The sequence below is a fragment of the Arvicanthis niloticus genome, chromosome 20, assembly GCF_011762505.2.
Source record: "Arvicanthis niloticus isolate mArvNil1 chromosome 20, mArvNil1.pat.X, whole genome shotgun sequence".
Taxonomy (NCBI): domain Eukaryota; kingdom Metazoa; phylum Chordata; class Mammalia; order Rodentia; family Muridae; genus Arvicanthis; species Arvicanthis niloticus.
This window is the reverse complement of record NC_047677.1, coordinates 26,823,457-26,843,280: the sequence shown is the minus strand read 5'-3', so window position 1 is coordinate 26,843,280 and position 19,824 is coordinate 26,823,457. Positions and strand designations below refer to the sequence as shown.

The 19,824-nt window shown below is 51.3% G+C and overlaps 1 protein-coding gene across 1 annotated transcript in view; it reads left to right on the top strand.

Moving 5' to 3' along the window:
- The window catches only part of Pald1 (phosphatase domain containing paladin 1), a 62,211-nt gene extending 45,067 nt beyond the window's left edge, over positions 1–17,144 (top strand). The window contains exons 19-20 of the mRNA XM_034524374.2: positions 13,369–13,524; positions 15,585–17,144. Of these exons, the coding sequence (XP_034380265.1) occupies positions 13,369–13,524; positions 15,585–15,737 (309 nt within the window). The 3' untranslated portion in view covers positions 15,738–17,144. The remainder of the gene's footprint in view (positions 1–13,368; positions 13,525–15,584) is intronic.
- Positions 17,145–19,824: the final 2,680 nt, after the last annotated feature.

Here is a 19,824-nt window from a genome sequence, read left to right as displayed (position 1 = left end):
GCTGTGGCAGGGGCCCAGTAAAGAGGAATACCCAAGACCCATGTGCAATGGGATACAACTCTAGTGTGTGATCCTGGGGTCCCAGAAGCCAAGCAGAATCAGGCGGGCAGTGGTGTGACTGACAGTCACCAGGTGTTAAGGTTAGTGCTGTGTGGTACAACTGCCGTACCCCAGGACGGGTTCGTCTACACTGGGGTCTGGTCCCCACTGAATTGTTTGTTTGCTCAGAGAAATATTATTTTACTTTACATATGTTTACTTATCTGTGTGCATACAGTATGAGTGTGGGGGACAGGGACAACTTGTAGGAGTTGGTTCTCTCCTACTTTGTGGATTCTTGGGTGTATGGATTTGGGCGGTCAGCCTTGATGGTAGTCACCATTACCCATCAAGCCATATTGCCAGCTCTCCAAAGTTATTTTATCCATCCATTCATCCATCCATCCATCTATCCAACTAGTTTTTTAATTTTTTTTTTTTTTTTTTTTGAGACAGGGTTTTGTGTGACCCTGGCTGTCCTGGAACTTGCTTTGTAGACCAGGCCAGCCTTGAACTCACAGAAATCCACTTGCCTCTGATTCCCGAGTGGTGGGACTAAAGGCATGTGCCACCACCATCTGGCTCGAGTTATTTTTTAATAACTCATTAAATTGTAAAAGTAAAGTCTCCAGAACGGTTCAGATTTAACATATGACTCTGGAGTTTGCAGCTATTTAGAAAGAAGGTGCCCTTGAGTCTGCCTGGGTCCCCAGTGTTCCCTTTTCTGCCTGTGTTCAGACCTGAGGGCTGGGCAGGTGGGAGAGTTTGCAGCTTTGGGACTTGGGGGTGTGGGGATTGGATTGGTTGTGGGAGCAGAGAGCCCTGTTTCTCAGCCTGGCTGCAGGTGTTTAAGGGCAGTATTCCATGGTATCAAGAGGACTCAGTGTGTGCCACAGCTGGGTGACTTTCAGGGCAGCCTCTGCCCTGTAGCTTGTAAGAGAAAGCTGTATCATGGCAACTTGTTCAGTCTCCAGCTGGGGACACATGAGCAGAATGATTCAGAACAGCCTTGGCTTGGGGTCTTGGGGTCAGATCCTGACTGGGTCAGAGGGTAGGTCCTGTTTGGAGACGACAGGCCGGGCGTGTGGGATAAGACTGGGGGGAAAGTTCAGACTAGAGGCTGCCCTGTGTGAGGAGGAGATGACAGACCAGGAACTTCCAGAAATGGACTTGGCACACGTTGGAAGATGGGTTGGAGATAAGGAACCCATCTCTAGGTTCCTTTGAATCTCGCACTGTCTTAGAGTTTCTATTGCTCTGGTAAAACACCATGACCAAAAACAACCTGGGGAGGAAAGGGTTTATTTCATCCTCCAGCCTGTAGTCTACCATCCAGGGAAGTCAGGGACACAACCTCAAGTCAGGACCCGGAAGGCAGGAGCCGATTCAGAGGCCATGGAGGGGCGCTGCTTACCGACTTGCTTCTCAAGGCTTGCTCAGTCTGCTTTCTTATAACAACTCAGGACCACCTTTTCAGGAATGTCACCACCCACAGTAGACTGGGTCCTCCCACATTAATCATCCATCCAAAAAAATATACCACAGGCTTGCCCACAGGCCTGTCTGGTGAGGGCATCTTCTCATTTGAGGTTGTCTCTTCTTAAGTGACACTGGCTTGAGTCCAGTTGGCGTAAAACTATCCAGCACACACTCACTGTCACAATTTGGAATCCCTGTTCTGGCGTGAGAGCTGAGGCCTCTAGGTTCTGGCAGCTGGAGGCTCAGGCAGTGCTTAGACCTGCTCCAGAGGACGTGGGTCAGGCCCTGTTAGAGCCTCCTTCTCTCCATCCCAACTCCAAAGCTCGCAGGCACTCAATTCCTGTTCCTAGATTTGAGTTGTGAGGACAGAGAGCGAGCAGGGTCCCTGGGCTGCAGGGAGAAGCTAAAAGTTGACCTCAAACAGCCCAAGAAGGAGTTGCTGCGGGCCTTGGGGGCCGCACGGGCAAAGGCCAGGAGGCCTAAAGGTTTATAGTGGGTTTCGAGGCACTGAAGGCCACCTGGTAGCACAGTGTTGTCCAGAGAAGTGAGATTGGATGGGCAGCTGGCTTTACTATTGTGGGGTGAGGTGGTAGGGATGGGGGAGGAGGAACTGAGCTGTATTTTAGGGGCGGTAGCTCCTGGATGCCTTCACAGTGGAGTTTAATGGAAGAACTTGAGCAAGAGAGGTCCCTTCCCACCTCCCCAGCAGGACTCCCCTCACTTGAGGCCAAGTTGGTGCTGACTGCATGAGATGGAATCCCAAAGCCCCATACCAGGGTCCGCGCTGGAGATCAGAAGCTGAATGCCGTTACTCACCAGTATGGCCACCAGGTGGCCCTAGTGAGCTAAGTTAGGAAAAATTCTTCATCCCTTTCCTGGTGAACCTAGGGCCTCACGGGTGGTCAGTAAATTAGGGCCGCGGCGCGTGTGCCTATGTGTGTGTGTGTGTGTGTGTGTGTGTGTGTGTGGGTGTGTGTGTGTGTGTGTGTCTGATGGGGGGATGAGTGTCACAGAGAGCATGTGGGGGTCGGGTTCTCTCCTCCCACCTTTAAGTGGGATTTAGGGATTGAATTCGGACCACTTGCCTATACAGCAAAAGCTGTTACTGGCCAAGCCAGTTTTCTGGCTCCTCCCACCTTGTTTTGAGATGGGGGGGGGTCGGATCTTTTGTTGGTTAGATGGCCCTGAGCTTCGGGACATGCTCCTGTCTCCACCTCTGCCTCTTACTGTAGAAATGCTGGGATTACAGGCAAGAGCTATTATATCTGGCTTACTGCAGGTTCAAACTGCAGTATTCAAACTTGGGACCTCACACTCATGTGCAAGTACTTGCCCATCTGAGCCATCTCCCCAGCCCCTAGGACAAGTTCTTTTTAAATATATATTTAAATAAATAAGTTATTTTAAATTATATATTTATATATAAATAATATATTTATGTATTTAAATATATTTTGCATATTTAAATTATATATATATAATTTATTTTATGTACAATGATGTTTTCCTGCATGTATGTCTGTGTGAGGGTGTCAGATCCCTTGGAACAGTAGTTACAAATTGTCATGAGCTGCCATGTTGGGAATTGAACCCGCGTCCTCTGAAAGAGCAGGCAGTGCTCTTAACCACTGGGCCATCTGTCCAACCCCCAGGGCAAGTTCTTAAAGGAACCTTAGAGTAGAGGGTTCTGAGACTCTCAGAGGATTTTCATCTGTCTGTGCAGGAGGTAACAGGAGCTTTTAGCATCTGGGGCTTAGTCCCTCCTAGAGTCTACCTCAGTTTGCTTTGTACCCAGTGTGTGAATCCAACTTTGAAAATTTGTCTGGGTGAGTCCAGGGTGCAGCCAAGGCTGAATGCTACCTATAGTGACCTGTAGTCTCCCACTTCAGTACTTCAGATTCCCCTGTGGAATTGCCAAAATGCAGATTGCTGGGACTGACCCAGGGTTTCTGGAGGCTCACAGTGCTGAGGCACCAGTACTCATGGTTTGGAATTAGAATGACACAGGGCCTGGGCCAGCCCAGGGCTTTGCTCTGTTGCAAGCTTGTGGAGATGCAGTTCACATACTGCCCGACGCATGTGTTGAGAATATACTTGTCTATGGTTGCCATCAGTGGGGGAAGTTAGAACATGGTCAAGACCACAGAAGGAAACCTCATATTCCTGGTCATCGGTCCCTGGCCACATGCAGGTCTGTGTTTCCTGCTGAGTCTTTGGTCTTTTACGGAGACAGCAGTGTGTCTAACGTGTCTCTTAATAATGGAATATTGTGCTTATTTTCCTGTTGTAGATACTCTTTTTTTTTTTTTTTTTTAGACAGGGACTCATGAATCTCTGGATGGCTTGGCACTCTGCAGACCAGCCTGGCCTTGAACTCACAGAGATCCACTGCCTCTGCCTCCTGAGTCCTAAGACAATGGCACCTGGCACTTGCTTTCATTTTTGACCCAGGGTTTTCTGTATCCTGGGCTGGCTTGGATTCCATATGTATCTGAGGATGACCTTGAAGTTCTGATCCTCCTGCCTCTACTTCCTGAGTGTTGGGGTTATAGGTCTGCCTAGTTACATCTGCCTTATGCAGTGCTAGGATGGGACCTGGGGTTTTGTACAAGCTGTGCAAATAGTCTACTTACAAAGCCACATTGACCTTGACAGTATGCCTTTGTGTCGGGAGGCACGGGGGTGGTAGGGAGGGAGGGATCAAACCTAGTCTGTCTTTGACTCTTCTCACACCACAACTGTCCACAGAAACCATGTGATCTCAGAAGCTGTAAAGAGAGCCAGGGGATCTCATCCCCCTTCTGTCCTCCGTGGCACTCACAAACGGTATAGACACAACGCCGACAGGCGCGCGCATACATAAGTAAAAGTAAATCTTTAAAGAAGGGAAGAAGTAGAAATGTTAAGTATCAACTCTCATCTGAACTGCTGGCATTTCATGACAGAAGGGATAGTTAGTGACCAGGAAGTCGAAAGTCTGTCAGCACTACTTGAAGGTTAGTGTCGGCAAGATCTGCATTCCTGATTTCTCATGGCCCTGAGGTTTGAGGACAGCAGCTTTTGGGGACTTGGATGTTCCCTCTGTTAGCAAGAAGGATAGTCTTTCCTCCAAGCTCTTCTGCATGTCTCGTTGTGGAAAGGCCTGGGGTTCTGTTCTGCCTGAGATCATGGTGGGCTGAGCTGTCTCCTGAGCTGTTCCAGATGCTCAGCTCAAGCCCAGAGCGCTGGCCATCTCTACACATGCGCAATAGGGGATCCAGCCAGGTCTACACATGCGCAATAGAGACTCCGGCCAGCTCTACACATGCGCAATAGGGGCTCTGGCAAGGTCTATGCATGCGTGAGAGTACAGGGTTTCTGTAAAGCATTTTCCAAACTGAAAAGTCACATTGTTGCTGCCCTGTGGAAACCCCTATGATCAGAGTGGACAGCGCGATCGGCTCTGTTCAGTGGACACACAGAGGGCAAGTTACATGAAAGACTCGAGGAGCCAGAACACATCATCAGGTGGAAGATGGGGACGTAGATGTTGAAGGAGAGGATTTTTCTGCCTCTGAATGTTCATGTCTCCCTCCACCTGCCAGGCTGAATCATGCTCCTCCCAGGGTGCAGTGTTTGGGCGTCTTAAGCCGTTATAGGGCTGGGCTCAGTGCTGGGGTTCAGGGGTCTCCACACAAACCATATGAACACTGATCTCAGTTAAGCAAGAAAAGTTATCGAACACACACCTCAAGACTGATTAATCAGGACCACAAAAAGGACTCGGGAGCCTAATTTTTGGAATCAGTATGTTCTTAGGGCAGGCTTATAAAGGAGAAAAAAAAAAAAAAACACAAAAAAACACAACAAGCTCATACGCAGATGCAGGAAGTGTTGCCCAGTGGTCAGCTCTGACTGAAGCCTTTTTAGACATAACAGTTCATATTCACCTTTAACGTGACAGGTCCTATTCAAAACTTTGTGGAATTTCTTAAGATTAACAACCCTCATACAGAACATAAGAGGGTATGTGGTCAGCATGACCCTGCTCTGAGTCAAGTCACTTCTCTGTGGCAGTGACTGGCAGGCATGTTACAGGAACAATGTGGAATAGCTGGTGGCAGGCATAGGAAAAAATGGCTGTGCTGGGGGCTGGGGGGTGGTCAGAGCTCAACACCCCCCCATTTGAACTGATCCAGTGAGTTAGGTCATTGACTCAGCATTCTCTGAGGCTGGGGGGACTAGTTTAACAAACATGTATCAGCCTTGGTTGGCATTTTGTTGGCTTAAACATTTGAAATCTTGATCTTCCTTAATAAGTGCCATGGCTTTCATGCTAGGGGACCCTGCTATAGCCAGTTACCTAGGGTGCTGATGCCTTATAGCCCCATGTAGCATAAAAGTACATACCCTGCCCCCCACAATCAGGGTCTCCATTTGAGGGGCAGACATATATCTGAACAGTGGCTAAAAAGACCCAGAGAGTGAGGGAACACACATGTTTGTAGTCTTTGGGTGCCTATTCCATTTGGCCCAAACAATTTACATACGTCAAAGGTGAGGGTGGGGGAACCTTCCCCAATAACTAGACGATTTTATCTTCTTTCCCTAGTCTGTATTTGTCTCAGCAGAGTTTCACCTGGCTGACAGACTCCATCCAGGGATCACCTGTGGAGCTGCTGAACTCTGGACTTGCTGAAAGCTGTTGTTACTCAGTCTTGATGGGATGGCTCCCTGTCTTTCAGTTGGATCAGCTAGACAGAGGGCATGGAACAAAATGGCTGCAGCTATGCACAGGCAGCAAACCTGAACACTCAGCAGAGGGGAGGGCCCTGGGGGCATCATTTTTGGGCTGGGTGTCCTCTAACATTGCTCAGAGCTTCAAAACACCCTGGAGTCCATTGGGTGTTTACAGACAAGGCCATGGACTATGTAATGGGAAGGCAGGCCACACGAAGTCCCTTGGGAGTTAGTGGCAGAGCAGGCATGGGAGGCAAGGGTCTTCACTCCAGACTCATGCCCCTCCCTGGTCTATGTTGAATTTGAGCTCATGATCTCTAGATGGCTCTGGGAGATGCTTGCTTCGGCTCTAGATTGGGGTCCATTTCTTCTTCAACTCACCCCATGAACTGACTCCTAGAAACTGGCAGTTGGGTCTTACCTTCAGTATTTTAAGGTTTAGTCTGGGCCCTGCCTTTTGTTTTTAAACTGGAGGTCCACAGCTGGTCTCTGCCAGAGCCTGGCAAGCTCTGCACCGAGAAAGCCAGTGGGCCGTGTGGGGGTGGAAGATGCTGCTCTCTCTGGAAATGGGCCCAGGCTCTATCTGGGATGGACCTCCTCCATCAGACTCATTGCCTGAGAACGTCCCAGTCAACATTCTATCCATTTCAAGTTTCCCCTGCCTTCTGTCCATCCCAGCAGAACGCAGCCTTGAGACTGTGAAGATCCCAACAGCATGTGGTAACTTGGCTTCTGCCCCTCACCCTCCAGAACCGGTTTTTCCCAGCCCCCTGCTTGCTTCGGCAGTCCACTTACACGTTAATCAGAAGCCCGTTAAGAACACATGGCTAGGATTTGGCATTGGGGCTGCTTTTAGCAATAAAGTGACCCCAGGGCCGCAGAGAAGGAAAATGGGAGGTTCCTGTTCTCTCACGGTGCAGGAAGGAGAGGTCTGTGTGACCCTCCGTGCGTGATGTGAGCATGCACAGCACGGAAGTCTGTCTGTGCGTGGCTGACTTGTTAGAGGTGACATAAATGGCCCTGGGGTGCAGCGGGGCTCAGCTTGCTGAGCTGAGCTGCAGTGACTTTAATTTCAGCCTTTTCATTCTGATCTCTGTACGCGCGCGCACGATCCCCTTTGCTCACAGGTGGGACAGTGCAGGCTCTGACTACTCAACAGGCTGTGTCCCAGCCTAGGCCCACTTGGCATGTGCCGATCAAGGAGAAGGCCATGCTAGGCTGTGTTCTAGCGAGGTGAAGAGAGGCTCACAAAGGCCTGTCTCGGCTCATGGGCAGTTCATGGTGGTGGTTAAGGGCCTTTTGTACCACTGTGACTGATGTTGTATGGTGTGTGGGAGTTCCCCAGTCCCTCTGGGGCAGTCTTATCCATGGCGGCCTCCATTTGTCTCAGTTGCCTGGCCTTAGAGTCCCAGCCCTGCCATGCCCCTCTGTTTTCCAGGGCAGCTATGAGGCTTCTTCTAGGCCTGATTGCTGTGTGTGGGGGGGTGTGGGGGGTGTGGGGTGTGGGTGTGTGTGCGCGCGTGCGTGCATGTATGACAGGGCCTCTCTGTTAGCTTTGGCTATTCTGGAGTTCACTCTGTAGAACTTACAGAGCTCTACCTGCCTGTGTCTCCCAGTGCTGGGATTAAAGGTGTGTAACCCACCTAGAGCTGTGCTCACAGAGTTTTAAGAACTGCTTCGCCGGGCTGTGGTGGCACAAGCCTTTAATCCCAGCACTTGGGAGGCAGAGGCAGGCGGATTTCTGAGTTCGAGGCCAGCCTGGTCTACAGAGTGAGTTCCAGGACAGCCCGGGCTATACAGAGAAACCCTGTCTCTAAAAACCAAAAAAAAAAAAAACTGCTTCAAGGGTTCAGTGAGTAACGAGTAAGGTCGCTTGTCACCAAGACTGATATTTGAGTTTGATCCCCTGGACCTCCATGGTGGAAGGAGATGACAGACTCCCTGAGTTGTCCTCTGACCTCTGTACGTACTCACGCATGGGCACGCTGTGCGTGGCTGGCTTGTTAGGCGTGGCCTGATATAAATGGTCTTGGGTTGCAGAGGGTGCACTAGACTTAGAAGAGTCACAGGATCAATTCCATCACACAAACAGTTTTTAAAAACCTGCCTCAAATAGAAAAAGAAAAGGAAAGATGGTTTCTTGAGATGAGCCACTTTGGGAGGTTGGAGTGGACATGCGGCAGCTGAGAACAGTTTGAGAAGTCCCCGGGACTACTGAGGTATCCCAGCATGGCCAGCAGCCCCCAGGTTGATCTAACTGGGAAGCGGTTGTTTCCTTTTGGACTCGGAAAGCGGAAAATATTTGTGACGGAAATCAAGGTTCCGTCCAAAGGAAGCGCTGCTAGACACATTAATGCCAGCAGGTACTTTTCTTGGCTTTGGCTGGCGATGGTCACGCTTACTGTATTTAAAGCAGGCTATGGTACCTTCTCTCTTCCTTGCAGAATGAGTTTGAGAAGAAGCTGAGGCAAAGCTGGCTGCAGATGCCCTCTGCTTTCCGACGAGTGCTTTGCAGAGTGCTTTGACTTTCTGAGAACTTAGAGCCAGTCGGTTCCAGACCTCAGCGAGGAGGGAAGGAAGTCAGGGCAGGTTCTGTTAGATTCCTTTAACTGAAGAACCAACTGAGGCCTGTGGGAGATCTGTGCCAGGCTGGAAGCAAGGTCAGAAGTTTATCTTGCACTTGGCCTTGTATTCCTTTCCCTCCATGGTGGCACCAGGACCCAGGGGACAATTTCACGGGACTGGACGGGATGTTGGAGAAGCCACCATTGCTTCTGCATGCGCACTGTCTTGGTTATGCAGAATAGACGTACAAGAGCTGCCTGGAGGCAGAAAGATTAGCTCAGCACCCCAGGGACTAAGGTCATTTCCTAAGAAAAGCAGAAGGTCAGCTGGCTCAGGCGCTGAGCCCCTGATGGGTCCTTCTCAGCCTCTCAAAGACTCAAGCCAATGCTGTCCCTAGAGGCCTCATTCCAGCAGGTAAAGGGTCTCCAGGGCCCAGCCCCTGCAATTAGAGTAGCCTCGGATGTTGTAAGCTGTCACATAATCTGTGACAGGAGGAAGGGCTGTTTCCTTAGGCACTTCATACTCTGCTCAGAATGGAGTCAGCAAATTGGTGCCACATAGGGGCCTGGGGAACAGCTGAGTCCTTGCTCCATTTAGTGGCTGGCCTGGAAGCCTTTGGTGCTACAGAGACTTAACTGTTGTGTCTGGCATGATCTCTGTGCATCACTATACTTAGACAGGGTCAATTCCAGCATCCCCTAGCACTGGTATCATCTCACTGAGACCTGGCTGTCTGGGGAGCAGCTAGCACTGGGTGGAGGGAGGGTACCTGGTTCATTACATAGGCCCATTTCTCCAGCCCAGTTCCCAGGACCCTGCCAGACACAGCCATACTCTGCATGCAGTGCCTTATGTCGTGAGCGGGAGGTAGGTAGCATGTGGAATAAATATTTACATAGATAGTATAATCTGCCTGTTTGCTGTCCACTCTGGCTTACTCCGCTGTGACAGGTCCTCCAGGACAAGCTGTTCTTTAATGAAGGAAGGGTCCTGGGACATGGAGGTAGGCCAGGCAGGAACTGTCACTGGTGTGGGGTAGCTGGGAGCACTTGATGACGGGAGGGGACTCTAGAAACATGTTGAAGGGCTGCCAGTAGGATTTCCCGATTGACATGTGAATGGAAGAAGGGACAATTGAACGTGGGGCCAGAGCTTCACTCCCATTGCTAGAAGGAGGTGACTCAGATGGCACATTTACGGGTCTAGCAGTTTGGGGGTAGTGCTGTCAGGAAACTGTTAGGGCGTGGGTGATGAATTTTGGGGTACCTGAGATAACCACTGGAGTGTTGCGCAGGCACTTGTATGAAAGCATAGGTGGGGGTGGGGTGGGGGTGGGAGGGGAGCCTACTGGCATCTTTCTAGAGTCTAGATTCTCAGAGCTAACTGGAAACTGCCTCAGGAGGAGACTGCCTGCTGATGGGACAGCCAAGGGCCCGCTGCGCCCAAGCTCTAATGCAGACAGACCTTTTGGGATGGGAGTGAAGGACAGAGAAGCAGAAAATTGATGTCAACCCCAGACTTCATAGCTGTTTGGGAAAGGCCTGGCCCACCACAGTGAAGCACTTAGAAACTCTGCCTTAATGAAAAGGCCCAGACTTGAGAGCAAAGGAGGCCAAGGAAGGGGGGATCGTGGGGCCTAGATGCCCAGAGCAAGCTGTGGGGTGTGGGGCTTGTCCTGAGCCTGGAGAGACACCCTGACTGTAGCCATTGGAATGTAGCCAATGGAGAGGAAGGCCATTCGGGCAGGAGTAGAGTGGGCAAGGGAACAGAGGCTTGGCCTCAACTTTACTCCTGGTGGGTCAGCAAAGAGCCTCCAGATACACTGACAGAACAAGACCTACGCCCATGCTGGAAGGGCCAGAGGTATGAGAAGCCTGCGGTCCCCACAGCTCTGGCATCTCTCCTGGGCTCCTTCTATTTCAGGTTTCAGTCCCAAGGGTCCAGGAAGTCTTTGTCCAGCATCACAGCAGCTAATGACAGCCTGGCCTGCTGGGACACTTAAAAACCAGCTTGGCTATTTTTACGTAGAGGAGGTGGCTGGGTGCCCCCTCCCGGAACTGTGCCAGCATGGGATGCTTTTAAGGAAAGTGGATTGTGACAGGCAGATGGGCCATTGTCTCAAATCACAGTCCTGTGGCCAGGGGCCGGATGTGTCCGTGGGAACCTCTGGGGGCGTCGGGCGTAATCTTCACACAGTGTCTGAATTTAGAGATAATTCTACCCTTGAAAGACTCACTCTGTATCCCACCGGATGTGCCTCAGACTTCATCATCGTTGCTGACAGTGCTGGTGTTGGGTGTCTATAGCCAGGTGAGAGCCGGCCTCTTCTGAGCCTGCCTGGAAGCAGTTTGACATGGCTTTTCCAAGGAGCACTGGGTGACTCCTGCCCTTCCGCAAACACTGCAGGTCCAGGAAGGAGACAGGAGAGGAGAAGCAGGCTGAGTCTTGGGGGCTACCTGACCCCATCTAGTCAGACATCCAAGTCAGACCAGCTCACCATCCTGTGAGACAGCCACAGTGAAGACCTGAGAGCATTGGATTAATACATGGCAGTGCTCGGCTGGCTCTCCTTGTGCATTCCAGGACCTAGCCTGTGATATGGTGCTGCTAACATTCAGGGTGGGCTTCCCCATCACAATGAACTCAACTAAGATTTCCTCAGGGCCATGCTCCCGGTCCAACCTAATCTAGACAATTCTTCACTGAGGCTCCTTTTCCAGGTGGTTTTCACATTGTGTCAAGTCCACAACAATCAAGCAGCCTGTCTTCCCGTTTCTAACCCGACTATCCAAACTGCCCCTCTCTTCCACCCTGGGGACACCTTCCTCCTGACTCCAGCCTGCCTCAGGGTGCCAGCTGCCTCTTTGTCCTCACCCTGAAGGTCACTTTCTCTTACTGCTCTGTAGTTACTGGAGCCTCCCAGAGGGCAGGGTGGGTCGCTTTCATCATGATGGCTTCCGACCTGTCTAGTCAATACTTGGGGCATTGTGGCTCATAGGTGCCTTCTCACCAGCTCCCTGAAATGTGGAGGCAGAGAGGCTAACGGCAGAACCACAGCCAGCATGTGAGTCTGGCTGTCCCCCAGGGAGCCAGAGCGCTGCCCCTGTCCCCAAGCTCTTTCTGGTACAGCCTGTTGTCTGCTCCCCTCACGTTCCCTCAAAAACCAAATTGGCCCTGTGCAGGGTCTCTCCAGCTGTGAGTTTTAGGGCACTGGGCCATGTCACGTCTGGGGTGGGGCGACCCTGGAGTTTTCCCAGGGTATGTAGCCTAGCACTGTGTGTGTTCACGGAAGGGCTTCCATATGCAGGCCAGCTGTTGGGAAAGAACAGCTCTTTCTGGCTCTTGGGGCTCACTGTGTCCTTCCACAGAGAGTGCCATCACTTGAAGGATTCCTCGAACCCCCACCCGTGCCACACTCTTCCTCCAACAGGCTGCCCGCACTACCAAACCTTCAATGACTTCCAATGCTGCATCCTATGGTTCCCAGCTTTGGCTCTGAGTAATCCCAGTGCCCACACCCACCCACACCCCAGCTCTCTGAGACCCTCATTGGCTGATCTAGGGTGAACCTGGGCACTTGCATTTTAAGGTGACACTGGTGGCATCCTCCTTCCTCTCAGGCTAGCAGGCCACAGCTCTCACTATACATTTGTCACGGTTGGTTCTTGTTGCTGCCCTGAGTGGGTGCACATTCTCACTGTCAGGCCCACGAGGTCCTCGCTGCCCACCCGGACCCCTGTCTTCTCTAGGTTGCTTCCTGTTCATCAGCTTTGCCAGCTCCTGTTCTCTGGCATGTGACCTGGTATGGTACCATTTCCAGAGAAGATGCCTGTGGGGAGCTCTGGTGAGAAAGGATGCTAAGATTGACAGGCCTGGGGCTGATGGGCCCACAAGGTGGGCTGACCTTTAGAAAGTCAGAGGCCCCATGCTCCACCCAGGCCTTTTCCTCTCACTTATCTGTCTTGGATCTCTAAAGATTGAGTGTCCATCACTACCACCTCAGATCTAGGACTGTGGAGAAACAGGCAAGGAAGTCAGAGAATGGGCAGGTAGGGTCAGATGCCAAGATGGGCTTTCTCCCCTTTTCAGTCAGAAAGGAACTGGGCTGAGGAGGAGGTTGTAGAGGCTGTCTCCTCAAGTCAGAGCTTTGTGGCATTGCTCTCCTGCCAGGCTATGATCATAGCCTCAGCCTCCACAGGAGTGCTAGGGGTACTGGGAGACTGGGGACTATGTTGTCAGGAATTGGCAACAGGATTCTTCCTAGGGGACATGAGCTGAGTATCTCACTCTCTATACCTCAGATGACCCTAGCTTTCTAGCAGACAGCCTGATTTTTGGAGCAGCATGGTCTTCAGAGAGGAAGTAGAGGCCTTCTCAGTAGGAAGTGGGTTTGAGACTCCCACATCCCCAGGAACTGGTGGGCCCTGTGGATCTCCTATGTCCAGGCCAGGAAACACCCTGGGCCCTGCCACTGAAATCAGTCTGCTTGGGTGCTCAGGCTGTGAGTGAGCATGTCTGGGTTAAGCAGTGGGTCTCCCTGATGACACCATCCTCCTTGTCCTCCAGGCAAAGGCCACCAAAGAGACACAGGAGGCTCAGAGGTTACAGCTGCGGAGCCTGCAGTACTTGGAACGCTACATCTACTTGATACTCTTTAACGCCTACCTTCGTCTGGAGAAGACCAGTTCCTGGCAGAGGCCTTTCAGCACCTGGATGCAGGAGGTGAGAAAGGATGCTGAGACTGACAGGCCTAGGGGTGGTGAGCTCATAAGGCCAGCTGTATCTTTCCCCCTGGTCTCTGAGTATGCTTTCTAAATCCCCAGATGACAGAATCCCATATGAAATCCCCTAACTTTCCTAGGGGATTGGCTGCCACTCAGCTATTGTGTTCCTTGCCTAGTGTCTCACTAGCTGGTAAGTATGGCAGCTGAGTACATGAATGATGGGGGAGGGAGACATGGGGGTAAGACGGACACCTGCTAGGAACTTGCTCTATGTGTCTCATGGCCAGTACTGCCTGGACACCTGGGTGCTTTGGTTCATTATTCTATTCAACTTCCATCTGTCCCCTATGAAGACCAAGGGCAAGGTTGTTTGTCCTGATCCTATATCCTTCTAACCACGACTTTGGATATGGATGAGGTGGCCAACCTTGTAAGCAGTAGAATAGTGTCAAAAAGTGTTGGTGGCCAACCTTGTAAGCAGTAGAATAGTGTCAAAAGGTGTTGGTGGCAACTCTGTGACATACGTGTTGTGCCTCTGCCAGACCTGGCAAGAGCCAAGTGTGCTTTAGGTAAGAGGAGTCTGTGTACAAGTTCAAGGACTTTACAATTGTCATGGAAACTGGTTATTGCCCCTCATTTCTTGAAACCTCTGTGTTCCTTCTCTGCTTGGAATTCCAATCCAACCTGGCACCTGCAGGTCAAGAGAGAGGTCTCTTTCCTCTCAGAAAAGCAGCCTGTAATTATCCCTCAGCCAGGAAGCTGGCTCTGCTGACTTCATAGTCCATCAGCTGTTGTAATATGGATTCAGGTCCACAGTTAGCTACCAGGATGTGAGTAGGTGGGGAGACGAAGCCCGGGAACTCAGCCATAGTGGGTATAGGACAGGTTCAAGGGCTCAGGACTGGATGGAGGCACGTTCAGAACTGCAGGGGACAGAGCCAGGGAGGCAGGAAAGCAGGCTGCTGAGGATGCACCTTAGCGGTGGTCTCGGCCGTCAGTGTGGGGAATTGTGTGAAGTGAATCTTTGTACTTGAGGGTGAATGTTGAGTCAGAAGATCTGGCGAGGGCTATATTGAGACCACCCTGATGAGCAGGCCCAGACTTAGCTTCTTCTCTGAGCCCTGGGGTGGAATGTAGGTGGGAGAGTTAGGCTGGCCTCAAACTCACTATGTAGCAGAGGATGACTTCTGATCTTCCCGCTTCTCCCTTCCTGGGATTTAAAGGGATTCCTGGGACTTACCTCCATGCCCAGTTGCTTCCTATGTTACTGAGGCTAAAACCCAAAGCCATTATGCTTGCCAGGCAAGCATCCTGCTAATGGCTACATATCCAACCTGGGGACAAGGACACTTTCTGCTTGCTATCTGCTTAGATTGTGAACTCAGGGAGAGCCAGGGCTGAGAGCCCGCTTGTTCTGTTCCCCAGCTACTTCTAGGATAGATGTAGATCAAGGGAGAGGTGTTGGCTTAGGCAGGAGTGCGACTCTAACTCAGGGAACTTCAGTCCCTTCCCTAGGATGGACAGAGGCAGGGATGAGCGTGCCCAGGGACAGCAAAGACAACATCTCTTTTGTCCAGGTGGAATTGTTCCCAGTAAGGTGTTAGGGGATGGTGGGAGCTTAGGGCCAAGGCCCAGGCTACTGGGCTTCATGTTGAGGATCCAGAGCAGAGAAAGCCAAACTACTTGGGCTGACCTCCCAGCCAAAGGGAAGAGCTACTGTCGGCTCTGGCAGCCACACTGCCTCTGCAGCCTCCCTGCCCAAATGTGGTTTGCTGGATTGGCCAGGCCAGAGCCGCCAAGGTCTCCCAAGCATGCCCAGTGCCCCATGTTTTTGCACAGCATGCTCCATGTAGTACCAGGAGAGAAGCCTGTCAGGGAGCCTGGAACAAGGTGGTTGTAGGTAGACATGCAGGTTTGTGGTAGCTGCTGAGTTGGCTGAGACAGCTCTGGGCCCCAGACTCATCCACATGCCTCCGAACTCAGCAAGGGGAGGGCGGTTTGAGGCCAGTAGGTGATACCTTCACCCCTGAAGCTCTGCCCTATCTCTGTCCTCTCCAGGTGGCAGCCAAAGCTGGCATCTACGAGATCCTCAACCAGCTGGGGTTCCCTGAGCTGGAGAGCGTGGAGGACCAGCCCCTGTCAAGGCTCCGCTACCGCTGGCAGGAGCAGAGCCGAGACCCAGAGCCCTGTGATGTTGGGGACTTCCTGTAGGCCTTCTTCTAGCTCCTTGCTAGGCAGGTTGGGGGACCTGAGGGTCTCATTGCTTCAGATGGACACTTGCCAGCTTCCTGGTGAGACCTGAGGGTCTGAGAGCCTTTGGAAAGAGGGTTTTTTGCAGGATGTATGGATGGTGCCGCCATTTTCTGTCAACCCTCGCAGTGGGCGTGTAATGGCCTCTGGCAAGACCCAGCGCATGTACCTCACAGACCAGCTGGCAAACAGCCTTCAGGGAGCTCGTTCCCCAAACAGCCAGTCACCACTGCTGTCCCCTCTTCACTGTTGGTCATCAGACTGCCTGAGTGGGCAGCAGGCTCGTCATGTTTGTGTTTTCACTTCCTTCCTCTGGCTGGCTTGCTCTTGCCTCTCAGTCTTTCAGCCCAAGAAGCTTGCTCTTGAGTTATGTGAGAAGGATGGCAAGCCAGGGGGGTCCGAGTTAAAGGCAGCTCTGCCTGGCCCCTTCTGGCTTGTGAGTGTCACTGGCCTGGAAGACTGAGGGGTGCCTCCTCTTCTCTCCTACCTGTCATTCCCCACTTTTTTTCCCTAAGCTGGCAGATGTGCCCAGGGAGTTGGAAACATCAGGGAGACCCTCTCAGTCTTCCAGGAGTTGGGGAAGAAACTCACAGAGACCATTAGCACATTGAAGAGGTGGGATCGTGTGTTGGAAGCCTGTTAGCAGGATCAAGGTGACTCTTGGGAGAGACTCTTGTAGACTCAGTCTGTGGTGGCTTGTCAGGCCTTAGAGCCCAGGCCCACCCCTGCCAGGATCTCTGGGCTGCTTTCGCCAGGACACGCTGGGACACCGCTGAATTACCAGCAGTTTGTTCACACAGTGGGTAGAAGGGCTGTGTTTGGAAAGTCTCGGCTGGGACAGAAGTTTGCCACAACCAGTGGTTGAACTCCCAGGAGCCTGGCTACCTGTCTCACTCCTTGAAGGACAGGGATGAATCTCTGGGTTCCTGTCCTTCAGGAAGATGTCAGCTGTCAGCTGTGCTATTTGAAGAGGCCAAAGTTGTTTCCAGTCTGGGGAAGTGGTGACCCTCTTAGCTGAATCCTTTTGCAAGCTGCTGTATGTCTGTCCACAGCTTCTCAGGTTTGCTGGTATCTGTTTTGTGCAAGTCAGTTCTTTTCAGAAAAGGTCTGGCCAAGAAGTCAGAGACCAGAGAGAACCCTTCACACTCTCATGGTTGACGCCGACTTGGAGATATGCTGGGACCAGTGGCAGATGACTGTACCTCTCTGCCTCAGTTTCCCTGTCTGTAAAATTGGAGAATAATACTTGCCTACCTACCTCACAGGGGTGCTGTGAGGAACTCTTTATGGTTTTCTGGGTTTTTTGTTTTGTTTTGTTTTTGTTTTTGTACAGAGCTTTTGAGCATTAAAAACAGTATAAACATGTAACACGCTGCTTTGCTGATTGGTTTTTAGTGTGAGGCAGACATGGAAGCCATTTGGATAAGTGAGACCCCCAGAGTAAGGGTGGATGCAGGTGAATGGAATGTCCTCATTACCAGCACCCCTGATGTTCAGAGGCTGCGGGTGTTATAGACGTCACTTCCTCCCTCCTTGTCATCAGTCACAGCCTGCCGTCTTATAATGGACGTCTAAGGTGGTCGCGCTGACTCCTTGTTTGAATAAACACCATCTACTGTCAATCAAGAGAATGTACCAGAGGCTAGCCCTCAGGCTAATCTAGTGGGGGTGTTTCCTTACTTAGGGTTCCCTCTTCCCAAATGCCTCTAGTGTCTGTCAAGTTGACATAAAACTAACCAGCACAGCATCTACACCTAGACACACACACACACACACACACCACACTGGGGGTGGGGGAAGAGAGAGAGAGAGAGAGAGAGAGAGAGAGAGAGAGAGAGAGAGAGAGAGTATGAATGAATATCCCAGGTCTAGCTTTGTGATGGAGCAGAGCTGGAGCTTTTATTACAGCGTTTGAGAAGACACTCAGAGTGAAGTTAGAGGAGACAGGCCTTAGCCGCTCTTCCACTGCAGAGCCCTGCCCAGTGCCCCCAGGCCCTGTTTTCATCCCTTTTGTTTTTGGTTTGGATGTTAAACATCCTCCATCGGCCGGCTCATGGGCGTGCTTGAACACTTTGTCTGGGTGGCACTGTGTGTCTGAAGCTTGCAGATGTGCACCCACCACTGGAGAAGGGTGTTGCTGGGAGCAGCCCTTGAGGTCTCATAGTCCAGCCTCACTTCCTGTCCATTTCCACTGCTCTGGTCACCATTACAGACCACATCCTTCCCTCCTTCCCTTCCTTCCTTCCTTCCTTCCTTCCTTCCTTCCTTCCTTCCTTTCTTTCTTTCTTTCCTTTCTTTCTTTCTTTTTTTAAAATATAAGTGTATTATTGCTGTTTTCAGACACACCAGAAGAGGGCATTGGATCCCATTACAGATGGTTGTGAGCCACCGTGTGGTTGCTGGGGATTGAACTCAGGACTTCTGGAAGAGCAGCCAGTGCTCTTAACCACTGAGCCATCTCTCCAGCCTCACATCCTTTCTTAAACAACCCTCTTTAAGTTGTTTCATGTCAGGTATTTTGTCCCAACAAGAACAGTAATGACTGTGTACATAGAATCACTGGGCAGTTTGAGGGTTCTGATTTGGGCTTTCTGAGGCAGCCCCTATACCATGAGACCATACTCCAAACCTGGGTATTTTTCATCTCTGTGCCGGTCGCCATCCTGACAGCTGCTGGGTGACATTTCCCTGTGTTGTGAAAATTCCTCCCTCAGGGAGATGGAAACAATATGTAGTTACTTTACAGTGCACAGGAGGTGAGGGGTTGCCTACAGGATAAAGGGTGATCCGCCAGTCCTCCCACCCCACAGAGCAGCTTCACAGGAAAGTCTCACCCCATCATGAATTCTGGCTTCCCTACAGCCGCTTAGATGGAGCCCCCACTCGGGTTCATCTTCCTGGGCCTGTATGCTACAGCACCACCCCCACCCCAAGCCCCAAGAACACATGCATTTACGGCAGAACTGCCTTCAAATGGCTGTGAGGAGCAGCTGGAAGCTCAAGGGAAAGTCCAGTTAGCCTCCGAACCATCTATGAAGGAACGCCAACAGTCAGCGACCCTGCCCGTGGTGGACACTTACAACCAGGTGATTTGACTTCAAGGCTCCCTGGTGGCCTGTGATATTGATTAATTTTCCAGCTACTTATCAGCACACACCCCCCCCCCACACACACCTTGAAACAAACGTCAGAGAAAGGGGGTGGAGACTTAGCAACCTTTGGAGGTGAAACCCGAGCCATTGAAATGTTCAGGCGGCTGTGTTGGGACAGCGAGGTGAGACCCTCCGGTGAAGAGCCTGCACAGTTGAGCATATCTCTCTCACCTCGAGTCTCTCTTAGAGAAGCCACATCTTTGCCCTCACTAAGCCTTCTTCCCTCCTTGAGCCCCTTTCTTTCTTGAAATCTGTAATAAAACCTCCAACCCCGCTTTATCATAAGGCTAGCCCTAACATCCTTTCTGGATGCGTGTCTCTTGTGCTGGTTAGTTTTATGCCATAAGCTAGAGTCATTTTGGAAGAGGGAACCTTAAGTAAGGACATTTCCCCACTAGACTGGCCTGAGGGCAAGCCTGTGGTACATCTTCTCGATTGATGATTTAATGTGGGAGGGCCCAGCTTACTGTGGGTGATCTCATGCTGGGCTGGTGGTCCTGGGTTCTGTAAGAGCACACACTGAGGAAACATGGGAGCAAGTCAGCGAGCAGAACCTTCCATGGCCTGTGCATCAGCTCCTGCCTCCAGGTTTCTGCCTCAGTTTCCTGTCCTGACTTCTCCAGATGATGAACTGGAAGCAGTCTTACCAAGCTTATTTGTAAACTCTTTCCTCCCCAAATAGCTTTTGATCACGACGTTTTATCAGAGCGATAGAAGCCCTGACTAAGACAGATGTGTATCAGGTGTGTGTGTGGCCGTGTGAGGTGCATGTGTACTGTTCTTATGAAGCAGGGTCTCTTGCTGAATCTGGAGCTCGACTTGAATTAGGCGAGGCAGCAAGCCAGCCCCCATGATCCTCTTGTCTGTGCCCTTTCCCTTCTGTGCTGGATTTTCTT